General features: G+C 41.8%; 1 protein-coding gene across 2 annotated transcripts in view; it reads left to right on the top strand.

The window, feature by feature from the left end:
• The window catches only part of MYO5A (myosin VA), a 101121-nt gene that overhangs the window by 19987 nt on the left and 59073 nt on the right, over positions 1–22061 (top strand). For both annotated transcript variants that reach the window (XM_077185682.1, XM_077185683.1), the window contains exons 2-4: positions 1553–1663; positions 2728–2899; positions 7954–8098. In XM_077185682.1, the coding sequence (XP_077041797.1) occupies positions 1553–1663; positions 2728–2899; positions 7954–8098 (428 nt within the window). The remainder of the gene's footprint in view (positions 1–1552; positions 1664–2727; positions 2900–7953; positions 8099–22061) is intronic.

Raw genomic sequence — 22061 nt, 5'->3', positions numbered from 1 at the left:
CTACAATATATAACTATATTTATTATTTTATTAATGCAGTTATAATATATCAAATTATATAAAAATATACACAATTTTTATTATAAAATATAGATACATAAATATAGATATGATTTTATTATATTTTATTGTACTTTTTATTATAAAATATACTTTTAGTATAAATTATTTTAATAAAGCATTTATTTATAAAACAATTTATTTTAATTGTTCAGCCTTCTGACTATTCACCGTGTGGGGGACACCCTGATATGACAGTCCTGCTCCCCAGACTGCTGCTCAGCACATTTTATCATGCCCTGTCTTGCAATAAGAAAGCAATATGAAATTTTTCATGAAGTTTTTCAGAAAATGCCTAGCACAAACAAACAGTTTCTAATTTTCTATAGTGGGAAAACTGGGTTAATAAGGGGGGAAAAAACCCTTCAGCATTCTTTGAGGCAGAGGAAGCTATACATAAAGAAGTCGTGTAAGACTAGGTGGTGAAGCTGCATGACCAAATGCAGTTTTCTCTGCCATCAAATGCTTTGATAAATATAGTTATTAAAATAGTTATGTTGAAATAAGTTAGTGGACTGAGAATGTTTTGCAATGAGGTGCATGAATGCACCTCCAGAGCCAAGAAGCTGCTTGGTTTGCCCAGGTGTGGCTGTGGTGTGATCTCAGTGCTCTCTAGGCATAGCAGCATTGCTTCAGGAACTTGAACATATTAAAAATGTCACAGCCTTTTCCTTGTCCTACTCAGGAGCTGTGTTCTCTTGTGTGTATTGGCATGTTCATGTGACTCTGTGAGTGACCAGCTGGTTTCCAGTTTTCCATACATCTTTAATTGATTCTTTAATATGAAGTAACAAGCTGTTTTTGAAAACAAATCATATGTTTGCACTGGATCACTTTTATGAATAAAGTTTGTATGAAAATGGTCATTAATGGGAATCTGGTTTGTTGTCGGGTTTTTTCTTTTATCTGGAGGCCTTTTCAACCAAATCTTTCAGGTTTTTTTTTCTTTTGGCAGTCTGAATATAGTGAATTTTAATCTAGCCATGTTTGTAACTACAAAGGAAGAGCTTTTAACACTTGATCAGGCAGCTTTGCCTAAATTAACACAGATGGGCCGAAGTATTCTCTTTGGGGAAAAAGAAGACAAAAATGGCTCTATAATATTATGCTACAAATGCATTTAGAACCTACTTAAAAGAGTTACTCCAAGTAATCTTTTTGGATAGCCAAATTTTTGATCTTTCTGGAAATGCCGGGGTTTTTTTTAAATTTTGTAGATTTTCAGCATTGAATATGTATCTTGGAATACCTTCTGCATGGAAAATGCCTTTTTCTCTCTGTGTAGGCAATAAAATTATGCTTGTGCAGCCATTTATCAATAGAACAAGTTATTCACCTCAGATGTACTAATTAACTTGCCTCTTGCTTAAGGCTTTGTTTGTTAAACATGTATTTAAAAAAGACAAAAAAATTTTTGTGTCATTTATTTCAATGATTTAACTATAGTGCAACCAAAGCTCACAGATCTTTTGCTGTTGTTGTTGTACTGCAGTATGCCAGGGTTTGGATCCCTGATCCAGAGGAGGTGTGGAAGTCAGCAGAACTCCTCAAAGATTATAAACCTGGAGATAAAGTCCTTCAGCTTCGGCTGGAAGAGGGCAAGGTAAGTCTGTGTGTTGTTTGTAAGCTGATAGTTCTTCTTCTCAAGCAGAGTCTGACCTTTCTATTGCAGGAAGCTCTACTGTCACAAAATATCTGTATTTAGATGTGTGCAGTTGGCTTTGTCCACTCACTTTCTGCAGCATTTTTTTCTGTGATAAATTTTACTGTTTAGTTACAAAAATCAATTCTGCCTTGTTTTTAAAATAAGTTAAAAATCAGTTGCTTTTATCCACTGCCTGTTATGTTCAGTTGCATCATCTTTTTCTACTTTTGCCATTAAACATATAGCCCTGGTTTGCTATTCCAGGGAGACAGGGTTGCTAGGAGAACAGTGTTGCAGGGAAAGAACTGTGACTTTTAAGTTGAACATAACCAGCAGAAAATTAATAGAGATAAAAAAGGCAAGGATTAAGGGCATTACAAAGAAGATGCTGTGTACTGTGTTCAGAAGTGATGACGTGTGCATGTACAGCTCACATTCTTTGAGTTGGTTTTTTTTCATGGCAATAGGATGTAAATAAAGTGATTTTAGATCTAGAGACAGATGCAATTAGAACATCTGTATTAGAGATGAATTTATATCTGAAAAAAGTTCTAAGCAGCTTTTCTTTCAGTGTTTGTACTCTTCATGGTGTTCTGCCAACATTCTCATGTTGTGTTACTGTGTATGAAGTTGGCTATAGGTTGGTGGGAATCATCTTCCCCTGCTGTTCCACTCGAGAAAAACAATAAGGAAAAGCTGGTTAGATTTATGATGTAGTGTATTTTGGTTTATTTAATAAAAAGATATGGCAGCAAAAGCATGGGGTTTGCTTAAATAACAATCTAAAAAGGTAGTGTCTCTATACAGTTGCCTGGTGTACATATAGAAAATTTCCCAACTTCCTCTGGGAAGTTTTAAATGACATTTTTGCAGAAAGAACTGCTAACTCCAATCACCAGAGAACAGCAATCGTGCATTGTATTTTTTTACCTTGTGCCTGTTGTGGTGGGAGGAGCAGCTGGAGCAGCTGAGTGAGGGAAGCTGGCCAGCAGCTCTCTGAGGTGTGTCCTTTTGCTTTCCAGGACCTAGAGTACAGCCTCGACCCCAAGACCAAGGAGCTGCCCCCCCTGAGGAACCCTGACATCCTGGTTGGTGAGAACGACCTGACAGCCCTCAGCTACCTGCACGAGCCTGCGGTCCTGCACAACCTCAAAGTGCGCTTCATCGACTCCAAACTCATCTACACCTACTGTGGCAAGTACTGCCTTTCACAGCCTCACCTGGCACACACTGCCCTGGGCAGGACAGGCAAAGCTGTCTGTTCATGTCTGCCTTTAAATTAAAGTCATTTAGTGATAGTGATGCTGGACTGTTCTTAGGGGAACCACTATGTTTGTGGTCATGAACAGAATGGAGAATATTGAGGTTCAGAGAAAATTGCCTTCGCTGTGTGTTGCTCTAGCTCCCCAATGGAATCTGTTTATAAAATGTGTATTCAGCAGTTTTTCCTTCACAGTGGGATTCCTGTGTGGTTGGTGTTCTCTGTAGGCTTGCTCAGGTTGGGCTGGGTGGGAAGAGGCTAACACACTGCACATGCAGGAGCTGGCCTTGCTCTTTGTGGATTTGTTGCCCAACTGATGTCTTTTGGTAGACATCAGTTTTTCTTTTTCACGTTTTCCAATCTGGGCAACTACAGAAGTGAATTTGTAACAGTTCATGAGTCCAGGCTTGTCTTATCACAGTTACAATTGATCTTGGTTTTACAAATAACATCTAACTCACAGCAGAGGTTACCCAAACTTGTAATTGCCTGTGGTATTTTCAGATGGCCGGAATGGAGGAAAGATACTTAAGTAATCACTTTGTCATAAGTGCAAAATTGCAACTGAATTGTCTGTTTTAAAAATAAACATTGTGAGGTAGTTCAGGCTTGAAATTTAGATCTGATGATTCTGGGCTTTTTTTCCTATGTGTGCATATGTTCCTTTTAAATCTCAGTGTTTAGTCAAAATACACTGCTAGCTTTTAACATAACTTTTCCATAAGACAACATGTTAAACATGTGATGGACAGACAGAGGCATTAACATCCTGCCACGTTTTGCTCACTCTGGCTGCTCCTAATCTGCAGATGCTCAGCAGGGCCCAGTGCTGCTCTCAGCAGTGACCAGACCACAGGGCACTTGCATCAGACTTTGCCACCCCCTGCTCGCAGCCAGACCTCACTCCCATAGCAGGGGTGATGATTCACACCACATCTCATCCAGTCATGCAGTCAGAGCACAGAATAATTCAGGTTGGAAGAGACCTCTGGAAGTCTTCAGTGAAGCTTCCTACTTGAAACAAGTCTGGCTAGATCAGGCTGCTCAGACCAGCTGGAGTATCTGGGTGTTTGAGTATCTCCTCTCTGGGCTGCCCCTGCTGGGGGTGCATTGTGGTCCCAGCACTGGGAAACCACCTCAGCTCCCCCATGAAACACAAACATGATCTGTGGTTCTCTCCTAAGTGCTCCCATGGCAGAGCTCTTGTATGAAAAGGCTTTTGTGCAGCTGGAGCCTCACGGCCTGAGCTTGTAAGGGCTTTTCAGTCTCTGTTTCATGGTCCCCTAACACCACCATGCCCCCTCCCACAGGCCTGTCTGGGCTGTGTCCTGGCTGCTTGCAGGCAGCATTTCAGAGGCTTTCAAAAGGAATGTGTTTTCTGTTGGTTGTGTTTCCCATGTTTGGGAAAACATGAAAAAAGCACATTTCAAGTATTCCCCAGTGCAGCTGTAGTTGTGGTTGGTTTTATCATTTTTGGCTGATTTTATCATTTCTCCTGGGCTGGGAGGAGGAGCTCCTTTAGCTCTCTGTGCCTGTGTCTGCCAAAGGGCCTGGCATGGCAGAGCTGGGGCAGCTGCTTTTGCTCCCAGACCAGACCCAGGTGGTTCTGGGAGCTGCTGGATGTTTGTGAGGAGGGAGTGGAGCCAGCAGTGTGGGGGCTCCTGGTGCTCAGAGGGAAGGAGGTGTTGGAGGCTCAGCACTGCTGAGGAACGTGGGGTGCAGTGGTTTATTCTCTGGGGATGTAGTGCAGTGGTTTATTCTCTGGGGATGTGGTGCAGTGGTTTATTCTCTGGGGATGTAGTGCAGTGGTTTATTCTCTGGGGATGTAGTGCAGTGGTTTATTCTCTGGGGATGTAGTGCAGTGGTTTATTCTCTGGGGCTGAGTGGTGTTAGAGGCTGAGCAAAACAGAGTTGGCATGTCAGCCCCTGAAAACCTGAGCCTTTGGCCACAGCATCACCTTCCAGACTTCTCCATTAGCTCCCATCCTGCTGCAGGGAACTGCCCCTCTGCAGAGATCATTGCCTTGGAGCTCAGCCTTGGGGGCTGCATTTCCCTCCTAAATGTGACTCTCCCCTCAGCCAGGTCAGCTCAAATAGCCTGTGAGGGTGGGTTGGGCTCACCCAGTTTATGCAGCCCAAAGGAGACTCAAACCACTTCAATGCATCAAGAGAATCACAGTAACAATATTCTCAGCAGTGGAACTGAAACAGGAATGCATGGATGGATAGTTGTCCAGGGCCCTAGGAATGAATTCAACCATGCTAAGTGTAATATGTCAAATGGAGATTAAATTCTTTAAAATTTCACTTTGAAGTATTTCAAACTTTTAAACAGAAAATCCGCTGATTTCTCAATTTCAAGTCAGCCTTTCACCAGCAATTCAGAGGTGATTTATAACTTTCCTTTACTGTTGGAAACATGAAATGAGGAATTAATGAAGGAAGTTGAAAAGTTACAAAGAAAAACTTGAATGCTTACATGGAAAAACTGCTGTGGCTGTGGTGAAAACTCAGTGAATCTTGCTGGTTAGTTCAGGTTAGTAAAAAGTACTGCCTTCTATGCAGGAGAGAAAACTCTACATTAATAAATTGCTTATGTTTATGTCCAGTTTGGCCATAGATGGGTATGTTCAAAGCAAAAGAATGGGATAGGCTTACTTTGAGCATATATAAAGAAGAATGGCACACACAGTATCCAGAGTTCAACTTAGTGTAATTGCAAGAACAAAACCACATGTAAATCTGATTTAGAAAGGGCCATATTTCTTAAAATAGCAATATGATTTAGTGGAGATAAAGAGAAGTTATATGTAAATTAATCTGGATTATAGCTCTGTGAGGCAGACTGGTTTCAAAGTTCCACAGAAAGCAAATAATTCCTGACTCACTTGTTTTGGTTATGTCCAGATGGTAGTTGCTTGTAGATTTTACAGATTGCTACTGAAGTTAAGTGTTTTAATATGCTGGAGACTCGTCACGGGGCTGCTTGTTCCCAATTCAAGAGTTTATTTTTGCCAGCATAACCAAAAGCAGGAGGGAATTGTCAGAAGTCTCACAGATTTTTTTAATGTCTCTTTGATGAGACTTGCAGGCCTGAGAGGCTCAGCTTGGTGGTGCACTGTATTTCACTTTTTACTGCTTTTTCTAAGGGCAGGTGTTAAAAATTGACCCACAAATTATTCCTCGAGTCCTGTAGTACTGAGGTCACTTGTGTCCCTAACCCCCACTCTGAGTTTTTGGGTCATCAGTACAGCATTAGAACTTGGCATGAGTGTTTATAGGGATTTTTCCCTGGAGCTCCTGAGTCATTTCAGTGAAGTTGTGGCTGATGGAAAAACACCAACCCTCCTCACATGGGCGTGTCAGACATAAAACTTGCTGTGTGTTTGAGGAAATAGATCAAGGCCTCTCAGATCTCTCCCTAAAACATATCCTCTTGTTTCATGCTTTTGCTATGGTTTGTGCTTGATCTATAGATGCATGAAAGGGTTTAAAAATTGGTTGATGCTCCCAGCAGTGCCAGACTGTAGATGCTTTCATTTCCCTCATCCCAGCTTTTCCATGGAAAATTTCTTAGATAGATATCACCAGACTGTAATCTGCACAGAGCAGAGAGCTGGGCTCAGCACTGAGGAAGTCTGTGTGTGTAAGAGTGAATTTCAGAGTAAATTTAGAAGCAAGCTGAGTGCTATGGAAACGCTTCTGAGGCAGGTTCTTTGGGGATGGGTTGTCCAGGCATGCTTGGTGCAGTCACTGTGCAGCCATCTGCAGCTGCATTGCCACACTTCAGCACCAAAATAAGAAATTCTGGTTTTAAAATGCCCACAGTGAAAATTAGAGGGGTTGTTTTTCCCCCTTATCACCTTGTCAAGGTGAGGAGGACTTGCCATGTCAAGGGGGCACAGTGTGCCTGTCACAGCTGGCTCTCACATGGTCTCACTGGTCAGTGTTTCCACCCTGCACAGAGCAAATAAGCTTTCCCTACCTGTTGTAAATGCTGCAGGAGAGAAAGTTATAAGGAATCTTTGTCAGATTATTCCTGTGGGTAGAGCAGTCCTCATTTCTCATGAAAAAGAGAATTGTCCCAAAAACATAAATGAGGTCTCACTGTTTGTTGCAAGGAAGTTTGTAAAGAGTAAGACTTAAGTTTTGCTGTGCAGGGAGAGTTAAAGAATGGCATGAATTTAGAAGGGCTGTAGTGATGAGTTGTATTAAAAAAACACATATGTGTTTAATTGGTATGGAAAAATTAGAAAATGGGAGGTGTAAGTACAAGCTCAGTTGTATCAGATGAGGGTGTCCTGGTGCCTTCTAGAGCTGTAATTGCCTAATTTCCTGACTGGGTGCTGCTCTGTGTCAGCCCTATGAAATATGTCTACTGTTTGGTTTTTTCATGCCTCTGACCAGGAGGTTGTCCTGCCTGATTGGCAGAGGTGCCTTGGGATCCAAATTACACTGTGGCTGTACACTGTTGCTTATTACAAAAACTGAGGGTGTCATTCTTTCACAACAGCTGAAGGGTTACCACACTGCACATACCCAAACTGGCAGTCAGTGAGACCACTCAGTAGTTACACTTCACAAATTACAGTGTCTCTGGTAGTTCAGAGTAAAACACAGGGAAATACAATGCACATTCATTGGGTTACTGCACTAAACAGGCAATATTTCAAATATGCACATTCTGAATCTCTTTGGATTGTGCATGCTAGCTTTAGAAAAGGCAGATAGAAAGAAAAGGTAAAATGTTGTCCCTGATGTGTTTAGCAAAGCAGTGTGGAAGTCAACTCATATCACTTTGTGTGTGCAGAACTATATTCAGAATAAATATCTCTTGAAGTCAGTAATATCAGATCCTTATTCTTTAACATTTTTAGAAAGATTAGAACAATAGTTGATGTTAAAACCATTTCTGCTAGGGTTTGTTGTTTTTTTTTTTTTTTTGAAGCAGCTATTAATCATTGCTTTTGTTTAATTTCCTTTGTAGGTATTGTTTTAGTGGCCATAAATCCTTATGAGCAGCTGCCTATCTATGGCGAAGACATCATCAATGCCTACAGTGGCCAGAACATGGGGGACATGGACCCACATATCTTTGCAGTGGCTGAGGAGGCATACAAGCAGATGGCCAGGTTTGTAGACCAGAGTCTTGAAGTCACTGTTTTTCTGAAAGGAATATAAAACAAAGTTTCTGGCTGATGCTTTTCTCTTTAATTTATAGCTTGTGAAATATTTTGCAGTGTCTGTCTTTTATCCAGTGTTTAATACATTTCGCAAGGGGAAGTGTTGCCTAAGTTAGTGAACAGTAAAGCTTTATGAATGCTGTGGAGATCATGGCCACTGACACTTAGCAGGAATTATCACAGATCTTGTCAGTATTTAGGTCTAAAATTAGCCCTGTGCTTTAGATGATTTTTTCATTTGATTACCAAAATAAAGAGATATTTTTTTAATCGTCAGTGGATTATTAGAGAGAAAAGGGCCAGGTTCTCAGCTGTTTTGTGTTTGTGTGTGATACTGACAAGAGAAAAGAAATCACTGGGCTTATGAGTGCTGTTATAGGCTCCTGGCTGTGTCAGTAATGTCCCAGCTACGTAATCTGCCTGTGGCTGTTGTTGACTGGAATTAAGAGGGAGCAGAGGGAGGATTGCAAAGAGTGCCTGGAAACTGAGTCTCTAAGGACACTGCAACAGCTGTGCAGGAAATCCTCATTTTGTTAGATGTTGCATCAAAATGAGCTTGTCACCCAAGGGCAGTGGTTAGCAGGAACTTCTTCCCCTTAGCCCCAAGAGCCTGCAGTTAGGGGAGCTGTTGAAATATTTCATTTGAAATATTTCATTTCTAGGATAAAGGTCTTTTGGGCTGCTGTGTGGTCTTTGGTTAGCAGGATGCTCCTGCTGTCCTCACTGGTTAGCTTCAAGCTGTTGGTATAGTTTTCCTTGTTAGCAATACAGCTGATGATCAAATGAATCAAGTAAAACACTGAAAGATCTCTGGATTATCTGTGATGGCCCTTAAGCTATGCTGCAGGTGAGGGAGGCAAGGGGAGAATAGGTTGAAAATTATAAAGTCTTCATGTTTGAAGTCAGCTATCCATTCATTTAAGAGTCTTAAGGACTAGACTAGTGGATGGATAGAATGGATAAAATGAATGGGATGGATAAAATATTTGTCACGTGCACATGTGAATACAGTGATCTGGAATACCCAGGTAATAGATAACTTCAAAAGAAAACAGTTCAGTGCAACATTTCATGACTTAGGGTAATTGCAAAAGAGCCCATGTTTCAAAAATACCCTTATCTTGGTTTAACTCCAGCCAGCAACTCAGCACCATGCAGCCACTTGCTTACTCCCTCCCTCCCTCCCTCACTGGGATGGGGGAGAGAAACTCATGGGTTGAGATAAGAGCAGGTTAATAATTGAAATAAAGTAAAATAATATAAAATAATAACAACAACAGTACAAGCAATGACAGGGAAAGAGAGAAAGAGGAGTAAGACCCAAGACAGAGAAGTGAAGCACAGTAAAATTGCTGACCAGCTGCTGACCAATGGCCAGCCATTCCCCAGGCAGCCATCAGCCCCAGTTTATATCCTGGGCATGATGTTCCTGGGTGTGGAAAATGCCCTGGCCAGCTGGGGTCAGCTGTCCTGGCTGTGCTCCCTCTGAGCTCCTTGTGCCCCTGCTCAGTGCCAGGGCACGAGGCTCTGACCAGCCCTGGCTGCAGGTGACCCTGCTCAGCCCCAGCCAAGGTGTCACTGTGCTCTCAGCATTGTTCTCACAACCCCAAAGTGCAGCACTGCACCAGCTGCCAGGAAGAAAATTTCCTCTATTCTAGCTGAAACCAGGACAGCTCTACACCCACACTGTTGGATGGCAGAGATATCTGCCTTACTTCCTTTCTGCTCAGAAAATAGATCTATAATCTGGTGTGGAAATAAAAAGGCTAAATTGTGTGTTATGATAGTCACATCTTCTGCATGTCTCCTTCATCACTGCTGTTTTAAACACACTTGGTTCTCAAGTCCCTTTAAAATCTGTACAAAATAAAACTTTATCAACCTTATTTTATGTCTGAGGCTTGGTGCAGTGGTCTGAAATTCTAGTCAGTGATGGCTGTCATCCAAATTTACAGAATTTTTGTTCTTAACATTAACCAGAGGAAGTGAGAGATTGGAGAGGGATCTGTCTGCACTGGCCAGCTCTAACCCCTGCCTGAGGTGGGCTTGCCTCCTCCTGGTGCTGAAATGCCAAATTGCTGATCACCTGTGCTCTGTGTGCCTGTGCCATGGAGGTGTCTGTCTGCCACCCCTGGCATTCTCTGCTGCTGGGCACACAGGGGGGGCTGAGATTTTGGCTGGAGCCTCCTCTAAGGCTTTTCCTCCTTGCGTTAATTACCTTCATCTCCTCAGCTCTGCCGCTGCCTGCGGCAGTTCTGCTGTCCTGAATAACAACAAACAAGATGTGGTAGGAGTTCCTTTTTGAAACAAATGATGAGAAATTGTATGACTGTGGAGATTAGCTTAAATAAGCCTTCTGAATTATTTAATTAATTACTTTGTGTTTCTGTTATAAACAATTTGTTATTTTTTTATGACTGACAGTACTTTATGGTTGCAAAATGAAATCTGGGCACGCAATGCAACTGAAAAAAATTTTCTTCACTGAAGTAACAATTTAATTGTGTTAGCTTTTCAATGTTTATTTCCTTTTCTATTTGTTTGGGGATTTTTTTGCCTTGTTTTTAAGAACTTTTTCTGTCATTACAGCATACCAGTTTCAGTCATTGAATTTAGTTTTCTATTGCTGCTTAGAATTACTAAATCCCACCCTTTAACTTCACTGATGTTTTTTATACTCTGAACAAATCACCTTTACCTCTGAATTATGAAGTCAGAGAAAAAGAACTCCAGTTTTACATTTCTGCAGCTGACTATTTAAAAATGAAAATCAGATTGTCTGTGACTGCTGTATTAACATTTTAATAAGTGCATTGCATATTCATGTGATAGCTAGTCATATGGCATTAATCTGCATTTATCTGTGTAATTGGTGAGATTTATTTTTCTCTTGTTTCTGATCTTTCCTAACTCCATGTTTAAATGATCACTGGAATAATTAGTCATGATGCTCCTATCCTTAAGGCTTCAGTGAGCTCTTCTAAATATTTACTCCTTAGGTCTTCTTGTTAATTTATAATTTAGTGATTTAGAGTTTGTTCTTTCCAGCTTCATTGCTTCATCTGCTGCGGCTGAGAAGCTCCATCCATGTGCATGGTTAACTAAATGATCTCTGGAGCCTTCTTCAGCCAGAGAAAATGCCCCATGGCAGAAATCTGGAAAGCCAGTGACTAAATATTTGCATTGTGCTTTCAGAAAAATACAGTGCAAAAATATTGCCCACTGGAGTGACAGGGATGGAGCTCACATCTGGCTTGTGCAGAAATGATACAGCAATTGCTTGGGGTTGATTGCAGTGCAAAGCAGCACATAAAGATTCCTTTGCATGTGGCATTTCCTGCTGAGTGGGTTCCAAGTGATGGGTACATGCTGCTGGGAAGTGCTGGGCCTGCTTGAGCCTCTTTATTTCCTCTTCCTGCAGTACTTCTGTCCCCAGTTTCCAGTGGAGGGGAGCAAGGCTCATCTTTACCTAGAGCCAACAGTAAAATAAGTGGGTACTGTCTGCTTGGTAGCTTCTTGTCTTTTTCAGTGCAGGAAAACACGCACAGCTCTTAAGACTAATCTCATTTTGGATTATTATTTCTTTCCTTTTCCCCTTTCCCTTCTCTTCCTCCCCTGTCATCTGTGCCTTTGTACCTGTTTCCTTTTCTCTCTCCATCTCCTGCTGCTGCTCTGCACAGACTGACAGCTTTGTTTCAGACACCTTTCCTCTGCTGTGCCTAAAATAAGCAATGATCTAGTTTTACAGCTGCACTTCAAGTCTGCTGGGCTTAGGGCTCTGAGTGCTCCATCCTCAGCAGTGACTCTGTTGGTTTGGGCTGTATGAGCCCCAGGCTGAGGGTTTGGAGCAGGTCTCCTGCTCTGTCCAAGGACTGTGCCAGTGGAGGGAGCAGGGTCATTCAGCTGGGGATGTGTCCATGTGGTGTTTGTGCAGAGAGGCTCTGTAGGTGCAGCTCTGACAAGCTGTGCTCCTGGACAGAGCTGGGACCTGCCCTCAAGGGCTCTGCTCAGCCATGGCAGCATGCTGTCCATGGATTCCTCTCTCCATTTGAGTGAATATTACGGGCTTGGGGCTCTTTAAGGCAGATGAGTGACATAGAAGGAAGGGAATCATTATTGAAGAATATTTTTTTGTCCCAGAAATATAAACCTCAATGTCTGCATGTGGGTGTTTGCATATGTTGATTCCTTTGAGCTGTGATGCATGCCACTTTTGTATGTCAGTGTTTCCAAATTGTTACCAAAACCCAAGTTCAGTCTTCAGTTACCCCTCTGTGGTAACTATGAAAATTGAAGCAAAGCTTCAGTTGCCAAACATTTTATTTTTTATTTTCAATTGCAACTTCTGTAGGAATCACAACCTTCAGCAGGTGCATCTCATTTTCTTTGTAATGTTCAATAGAATATTCAATACATTTTTAACTCTATGGTTTGCAGTAAGGTGTTGATAATTATACTCTTGAAACTGTTAGGAATTGCATTAATATATGAGAGTTATGATTATCAGTTTCCTAACACTATTAGGGAAAAATCACTCCTTCACTGGATTCTTTCCCTTGCCTAGTGATGGTATATTACAGTAATTAAGATAATGTATTTTTTTTATCAGCACTTTGTTGGTCTGATTTCTTCCATCCTACTTGTGGTTGATGGGAGATACAGCAAATTCAATTTAATAAATTAACTTTGAGATTTTCTTCTGATTAATTAGTGAAGTTGTCTAGCATCATTTAAGTTGAAAGAAACCTCTGCAAACAGAATTGCATACTGATGAGATCCATACAAACCTTAATGAATGCCAGTGTGGGAAACAACAGTGTTTAAAGTATCAATTTCCAAAGTTTTGCTTTTTCTATTTGGACAAAGTATAGTGATTTATTTAGTGGTACTGTGTAGCTTTTTTATTAAATTACCTTTAATAAGCAGGCTGCCTCTCTGTTTTGTCAGCTTTTCTGTGTGTCTGATGGCTTTCACCTACAGGAAGATATTTTTCTATCACTTTTTGTTCAAAAGCAAGCTTGGTGAGCTGTTGAGTAGGTGTTTTGAAAACATCTTTATTGACAGTCTCCAGTTATCCCAGGCATCCCAAGATGATGTCCTCTTATAAAAATGCACATTTGGTCAGCTGCTGCTTTGCTTCTGAGTGTCTGATAAATGGATACTGTATTTTCCCCTGGCAGGAGTCATGGCAGGGATGATTCACAGCCTATAACAGATCTGAATTTAGCTGTGGAATGAGAGCCTGCTCTGGTGGGTGCTGGACAAACACACAGTGGCCTTCCTCCACTTGTGGCCATGACACAGGACTGCTTGGGTTACAGATCTGCCTTGGAAAGAGATGGCATTTCTGGGCCCCTATGGTTAGATGCAAAGGGAAGAGTCTTCCTTTCTGATGAGAAGATTTTGGAGTAGTTTCTTACACTTGGAGCCTGACATTTTATGGTGTCACAGGTAGAAGATGGCAGATGGGGGAATCAGCCTGCTATAACATGAGGGGCTCCTTGTCCAAGCAGTGATTGTTTTGAGGCAGCAGAAGGGTTAAGTGTGGCTGTAGCTGGCAGCTGGAGTTCACACGAGGTGTCCTGCTGGTAGCTAAGCTGTGAGCTTCCCCAAACTGTTGCAGGAGTGACCTCTGCCTAATCCCTGGCTGCAGCAGTTGCAGGGTGCTGGCTCATCTCTGTGCCCTCTGCAGTGCAATCTGGCATGTGCTGACCTCAGGTTTCCTCATTTGTGTGTGTTCAGAAATGTTACTGACAATTCATTATCTTTTCGCCTTTTGGCATTTTTACAGTCAAGAGCTGTGTTTCCTGGGTGTAATTATAATGGCAAGTGGTGCATTTTGTTAATTAAAAAAAAAAAGTACATCTTCTGATTATGAGAGCGTTGCAGAATGTTTTTACCAAGCTGTTGTTGAAGACAAACAAAGATTCTTAAGAACTTGAGCTGTTTTGCAGTGGTTGAGTTTGCAGCTGGAACAGACTCATGAGAATTCAGGTTGTGAATAATAATATTATTTCATCTTTGCTTTGCATGTTTGATGAGCAGATGCCAAAGTTCTTTACTTTGGGAGAGAGAAGAGATCAACATCATTGCTTCCATTTTATAAGCTGGAGCAGACATGGGGATTGGGAGGGAGCTTTGGTGAGTTCACCAAGGTGGCAAAAGCAGAGCTTTGAGCCCCTGAATCAGAAATCCCAGTCCTGTGGCTGGTGACTTGGTGACACCAGCTTGACAATAAAATATGTGAGAAGAGAGTGTGTAACTGACAGTGGAGTTCAGTTCAATGCCTTCAGTGTACAAAAATGAGCAAATGAGCTGCATTTTTCATGCCCTCCTTTTCCTGCAGCATTAAAGGGTCTCTGTGCCAGGTATCATCTATTCCTAATAGCATTTGCTTTCACTGAGGGTTCCATGTGTTCCAGGCACTTTTCAAGCCCTACCAAAGCCTGTCTCCTCTGATACTGGAGTCTCCATTTCTGCTTGTGTAGAAGACAAGGCAGACATGGTGTGCTGTGGCCAGGCCTGGATCAGCCTAGAGTTGGTCCCAGGCACTGAGGTTCCTGTCACTGGCCCTGTGCTCAGAGCATCCTCTTTTCTCCAGCAGCTAAAGATGTCAGTGAGAAATGCTGTTAGGCTTAAAAAAAAACAAGTTAAACTGGAAATATATTTAGAAATGAGATTAAAGAACATGGTTTATTGGACTGATGTTTCATGCTTATTAAAAGTGAATGCTTTTAGAAAGAATTAATTAAGAATTAACTGCTTAGTCAGGAGCAATTGTTGTGACTCAAGGTTGCAGCTGAAGAATTCTCTGAATTGTTAATGTGTGGCATCTGTGAAGACTGGGATGTGTCAGGCCAGAGCATGTTAGAGCCAGGCTGTCAGAATAAACCAATGCATGCAGCCTGTGAAGGTGGAACTGACACAGAAACGTGGCTGCTGTTCTGTGCTTGCTTCTGTGGCAAAGCACTTGTAACTCACTTTTTCTTTTGTGTTCTTTTGCTCTTTGCCCATCACATCACTACAGAATGGTTCCGAGCACTTCAGCCTCTGGTAACCATCCTTGGGGCTTACCTAGCACTTTGCACATTCTGGATATGTTACAGGTGTGAATTCACACACCAGCCCTTGGAGGGTGGGAGAAATGAATGATGTGTGTCAGGCTGCACCTTTGGGATGTGCCAGTGCAGGTGAATTTGGAGGCTCTGGCACTGGGAGTCCCGTGGCTCCAAAGGGGAAGGGGCTGTGCCTGCTGCTCCAACAGCACTGCAAGAGGGACAATAACTTGGGAAATCAAGGATAAGGGTAGTAGGGGTGAAGGTAGAGCTGTTACCAGGTCTGCCTCGTTGCAGGGAAGGTGCTCAGCAGCTGCAGAGGAAATGGCAAGGTGTGCTTGTGCAGCGTGGGCTTGAAGCAGTTGGAAAATAAGAGGACAAAGCAGGGGAACTTTCCCATTCTAAAGGGGCCACTAGCCAAATCCACAAACAGGGGATAACAGAACTTATTTAAGGCTGTGAAGAACTTTGAGATTTAAATAGTTTATTTGGAAGGTTGATGAAGGGCAAGATGTTGCCTCCTGCCCTCGATGTGAGAGGTGCCAGGAAGGCAGCCCAGAGCTGGCTGCTGCTGCTTTCCAAAAGCATTTGAAAACTGCTGAATGAATTCTTGTTTGTTTATTTATTTATTTATTGAACAGTTAAATTACTTCTGTTTGAAGAGCAAATCCTGGGTTTGTAGAGTTGCCAGGTTTTATAATGGCTCCTAGCAGATGCTGCCTGCCCTGGGCTGAGTTTCAAAGGCCTTTGCACTGGAGGAGTGCAGCTGAGCATGCACAGCCTTGTGTGCTGCCACACAGCACTGCCCTTAGGCAAAGGTGAAGCTAAATATATTGCACTGACTCGTGCTAAACCTCCCAGCACTGGTGGGTTTTACAGCTGCCTTTTATTTTAAGATAAGAGGAGAAGTGATTTTGGTCTTCCAGAAAAACCAGTAATTGTAACAGTAGGAGCATGACAGAAAAGTGGAGCACAGCTGCCCAAAAAATGAACCTGGGACCTACTGTGGTAGGGGACTGGGAGGGCAGCTCTTGAGGAGAGCACAGGCTGATGAGTCTGCAAGAAAAAGCTAAATCCTTGTATCACTCCAAAACCACATTGTGTGCTGAAAGGAGAAGAGTGTCCTGGGAAAAAAAATGTGGCTATGGTTTGGTTTCAAGTTTACAGTCACTGGTAACTTTAGGAAACATGATTCATTTCAGTGTTTATTGAAATCAGACATATTTAGTGAGCCTTCAGATGAGTTGTGCAAAACCTTATTCATCTTATACCATGGACTTGTCTTTCTGGTGCTTTATTCTTCAACCTGCATTTGTCAGCTGTGCATCCTCTTTCCTGCCTTGGGAGATGCCAGTCCCTGGAGACAGGGCTGCCTTCAGCCTGATGGGGCTGGGGAGGTCCTTCCTAAATTTCTTAAGGAGTTAATCAAGCTTCTTTCTGTGAAGCTCACAAAACATTCAGTGCTGCAGAGAACTCTCGGCTGTGTATTGATACCTGGTGAACTCTGCTGGGCTTCAGAAGAAAGGAGTTCAACATTTTTTCTGTGGGTAATTATTCCAAGACTGAATGAGCTGTTTGGAATATGTGGAGTATTAGATGTACTTTTCTATTCTTTGATTCTGTGATTCCTGTAACAGCAGTACTTCTAAGTTATTTGGGAACACCAATAAATAACATATATAAAGTTGCAGTGATATTTAGCACTTTCACACTGATTTATTTTAAGTGCATTGGGTAAATTTCATTTATTTTGGCTTTTTTACCAGTGCCTCATGGTTACTGAAATTATCATTATTAAACTGATTTTTTTTAGCCATGCTGTCAAAGATCTGTGGATGTTGTGACTGTAGATATTACAGGTTATTTTGGTCATATGCTGTCACAAATATACAATGGGGATGCTGGGAGATTGATTGCAAAAATAGGATGTTTATTTTGGTCAGAGTTTTGTTTGTACTGCTGGAGACACTAAATCATGTCAGCTGCATGTATGTACATGTATCCTTGAGAGGTTTGGAAATGCTTTAAGGTGTAAAGCATGAAACATAGCTTAAACAAAGTTTTTGTTGGTCCTTAGTTAATCCTGTGTCTCTCAGAGAAGCAGCAGCAGCAGCTGAAGGAACAGCAAGATTTCAAACCTGCCAGCATTTCAGAATGACTCCTGTCTGACCTTTCAGCAATGGCATTAGTTTTTGTTATGTTCTTGGGTTGGATCTCCTGCTGCCATAATTCAGCTGTAGAATGGCAAAGCACCAAGCTGCTCTCTGTCTTTGATGGGCACGATGCACACTGGTGTTGGTGGTACCTGTGTGTGAGAACAGGATCTCTCCCAGGAGTTCCCTGAGTCACAGGTTCCTTCCCTGGCAGTTCATGTCAGGTATTTTCATCACTGAAAATTCTCTGTTTTAAAAATGTAAAGCAATTTCAGCCTTACAAATCTGTCTTATCACCACAGAACTGCAGTAGAGGAACAGTGGTGAGATAAAGACCAAACTCTCACTGCTAAATAAAAGCTATTTATTGTCTACTTGCATTGAAGCAGGAGGGGATTTTAGTTTTTGAAGATCACAGCATCAGGTCTTTAGCAACAGTCTGTGCTGGTTTGAGTTAAATAAAAATGAAATAATCATATGCAATGGGGTTGATGCCCTTACCCATAACCTAAACCTATTATTCCAAAAGAAAATAATAAAGGAGTAGCAACTCCACAAGATGGAAAAAAAAAAAAGAAAAGCCAGGAGATTCAATTAATTAACCTTTTAGCACTGAGGCAGTGAGGAGAGAAGATCTCCTGGAGGTGGTGGCCTTTAAATCACCCTGACAAGAAGCTTCCTTAAAAACATCAGCACCTTGGCACTGTCCTCAAGGTTAACAAACATAAATGATTTAAGATCAAAGGCAACCTAAGTACTAATGCTCTTCTCATTAAATTGCCCTGTTATTTGCTTTCTTCTTTATATATTAAGAATATTGCACTCTGATCTTTTCTGCAAGCTCATCCCTGTTATGACATGGAGACCATTCAGCTTTGAAGTAGTTCATCACAGGCAAGCATTTCCAAGTCCATATCAGAATCTTGTCAAATCAGCTGTCAGTGATACAATTTTTCCAGGGAGGGATGCTGGTAGCTTGGGTATGAATGGATTGATAGGAGTATTGAGGTTGATGTCAATAATTTCTGTGTTCCTTTTGTTGTCAGTAATTCTGTATTCCTTGTGTTTGTGTTCCCAAGTTGATGTTTGTGGGGGGGTGTGCTTATATACATGTATTTAACATTATTTGCTGTGGAGTCATGAGTCTGAAAGCCAAGATCAAGTGATACATCTGATGCATCAGGCATAGGAAGCAAGAAAAGCACAAAAAAAGTGTTGTGCTTTGATGATTCAAAAAAGCTTTGGGCTTCTTTAATCCTCTCTGAAATGCTTATTGATAGAGAGGTTTTTAACTTTTAGTTTTCCTGCTTCAGAGAGAGGTTTTCAGTTGGTACAGAGGAAGAAGGTAAACAGAGATATCTGTAAGGATTTTTTAGTCTGTATGTCTTGATTGTCCTGATCTGTTTGGACAGTTTGCTGTGGAAGTGATGACTTTGATCCAGTAAGCTATTTTGGTTTTTGTGGGAAGCAGCTTAAGTGGGTTAATGAAAATTGTTTGAAAATTATTTGAAAATTGTTTGGAAAAATATTAGCAACTTTGATGTTTGAATTCTTGCACTGTTTTTTCTTTTTTTTGCCTCAATTTTTCCTTTGGTCAGCTGAATTGTTAGAAGCTGTCCTGGATAATGAGAGCTGTCAATGGTTGCTCAGTGTTGTTGCAGCACTCTGTACAAATTGGAGGTGCCCAGTGAGTGTTGCTCTTGCTTCCAGTGTATCTGGCAGCTGTGCCCTCCTGAGAGGAGCAGTTCCTCCACACTGAGCTCTTCTGAAAGCATCTACTGCACGTTTTTATCAAGTACAAAATTCAAAGTAGCCAGCGCTGTTAAAAGCATTGCATTAAGATGCATGCACATTCTCAACAATGGGGTTTTTTCACCTCTTGAGAGCAAGGTGATGCTTTTAAAACCACTTGCTGGTTTCTTGTGTGTTGTCATTGCATTCATAATCTGCAAAACCCTTTTCTGTATGTGAGGTTTCTCAAGGCAGTTTGCAGTGCCCTTTCTTCCTCAGTGCTGAACCTTCTTTGAGCAGAAGCTATCTTCAGTGTTAAATTTTGCAATGTTTATTCAAAGCACAAGAAGCCCCTGTTGCTATGCAGGCTGTAATCTCAAGCTTCCAGGAACTAGGTAAGACTAAATCTTTTCAGTTTTGGCACTCTGACAGTGAATTTCCTCATAAACATATTGCCTGTCAACAAAATTTTGTAGATAAAGTGAAATTGTCTTTAGAAGTTACCAGCCTATGCAGAAATATGGCTCTGTATTCTTTTTTGTGATGGAGAATGCCTTAAATGACCAGTTAGGTGTTGCAGAGTGTGTCCTCATTCTTGTATTTATCAAGAAATAGCTGTTACCCTCCCATGATTCCCAAAGCATAGGCCTGAGAGAATTTATACAGCAGAGGTCTGAACCAAATCCTCTGCTGCTGCAAGCAACCTCAGCCCATCATTTCACATTTCAGCTTGTGAAGTGTCTGGGCCTGTCATCTTAAAATGGCACTTTTGATGTAGTCCTGTCATTCCTTTATTCTTCTGCTGTTCAGAGGCAGCAGAAGCTGAATGTGATCCTGAACATAACGTGGTGTTTCCATGAGTGGTGAATTGCTCCCAAACTGTTTCAGTCTTATCTTTTCAAAATAATTTGGCTTAATATTGCATCACAGTGATGTAGTTCTGTGTGCTAGGATCTGATTGCTGTCTGCCTTTGGGGGAAAGAGCACTCCTCCACCTCTCATCTCCCAGATTGCTTTTTCTCATTTCTGTTTGCAAAAGCATAATTAAAATGTTCCCTCCATTCAGAAGTAATCTTAATTTTAAAATCATCTATTTACTTGTTTTATGCAGAGAAAAAAAACTGCAGGAAGATGAAATATTGCATAAAATGTGGCATCTGGCTGCAAAGAGGTGTCACACATAAAGCTGTTGCCCTACTTACATGTTTCATTGGATGAAAGTTATAATTATAGCTTTTTTTTCTGACTGGCAACTTGTTAAGTACTCAAAATGTCAGGTCAAAGGTCAGGGGCTAATGATTTAACTAAAAATAACTCTCAAGGTGTAGTATATGTCTGAGAGGGAAGTTGGGTGGTGTCACTTTTGTTTTCTGGGCATTTTTTTCCTTTGTTTTGGTCTTTTAAATTTTGTTTTGTTTTTAGCACAGCTTGATTATGAAAATTTCATTTGATGTAAAAAGATGCTATTCTTTAGACCACTGCTTATACGAAATAGTAAAAAAAAAGTAATTCTTACTGCATTTCAAACTTTATCCAAGGGGCTTTGATGCTAGTTTACTTGTTATTTTCCTTTTAGATGTGGTGGGTTTTTTCCTTTAATGTTGTTAAGGAGCTTCCTGCTGAGCTGGCACAGCTGCCTGGCAGGCCCAGAGCACCTCTCAAGGCTGCATGGAGGTGCAGTGCCCAAGGGGCTGTGGCAGGAGGAGCTCATCCCCTGCTGCTCTTTGGGTTGTGCTGCTCTGTCCTTTCCCTTTCCAGTGCCCAGTGTCATCTGGGGTGTTTTGTTGTGCTTTCCTTTCTCTCTGGCAAGCAGCACAAAGAATAATATGCTAGAGGATGGCCAGTGCAGTGTGTTAAAGCAGAACAATGGATTAATGTACTGGGGGAGACAAGAGCAGCCCTGAGTGTGGATGGAGGACACTGCTGCAGACACTGAGGAGCCCTTTGTGTGCCTTGGTGCCTGCTGCAGACACACAGGGTCCCTGCAGAAGGGACAGGAGCAATGTCTGCAGCTCAGAGTCCCTGCAGGAGGGACACAGCAATGCCTGCAGCTCACACACAGTCCCTGCAGGAGGGACACAGCAATGCTTGCAGCTCACACAGAGTCCCTGGAGGAAGGACACAGCAATGCTTGCAGCTCACAGAGTCCCTGCAGGAGGGACACAGCAATGCCTGCAGCTCACACAGGGTCCCTGCAGGAGGGACACAGCAATGCCTGCAGCTCACACACACACAGTCCCTGCAGGAGGGACACAGCAATGCTTGCAGCTCACACAGAGCAAAGCCTCTCTTCTCCAGGCCAATGGTGCAGTGTGGATGTGTGTATGGACTCAGACAGGAATGAAATAATGGATCCCTTATTCCTGGGCACATGAGTGTGTGCTAAGGAGAAGAGAACTCTTCATATCTTATGACGTAGGGGAAAGAAACTCTGGCTAATTAGCAATAGTATTGTTAAAGAGGAATTATTTCAAACCCATTTTTTCATTACTGTCTTTGTAAAAGTGGAACTCCTGAGAAGAGACTAAGGACTGCAAAACCAGCGTGTGTTTTCTGTGCTCCCACACATGTCCTTCAGGAATGTGACAGTGAGAATGAGACACCTTTATTTCCATGTCTTTTCTTGGCAAAAGAGCTTGTTTTTTATTGACAGTTTTGTCAGAAGTCTGAGTGAGTTTGCATTCCTTGGTTTTTTGAAAGTTTTTTGTGCTTTGGGGACTAAAAAAATCTTAACCATCAGAGGATCCATTTCATAGAGCTTCCTCAGAATTCAGATATTTAATGCATCAAACAGCTGGTGATCTACAAATGAAAAGCTTGTTCTGTTGTTGCCTATCTCCTGTGTTAGGCAGTCCCTGCAATCAGACCAGAAGCTTCATATTTTCAAATGGCATGGGGTTTTCTTTTTTCTATTTCAAAGAGCACAGGAGGAAAAAGGAGAGAATGGTGCCAATCCTATGAAGAAGTGTTTGG

This window comes from Agelaius phoeniceus, chromosome 13 (assembly GCF_051311805.1).
Source record: "Agelaius phoeniceus isolate bAgePho1 chromosome 13, bAgePho1.hap1, whole genome shotgun sequence".
Classification (NCBI taxonomy): Eukaryota; Metazoa; Chordata; class Aves; order Passeriformes; family Icteridae; genus Agelaius; species Agelaius phoeniceus.
The sequence above is the reverse complement of the archived record's forward strand: the minus strand, read 5'-3'. Positions and strand labels throughout refer to the sequence as shown.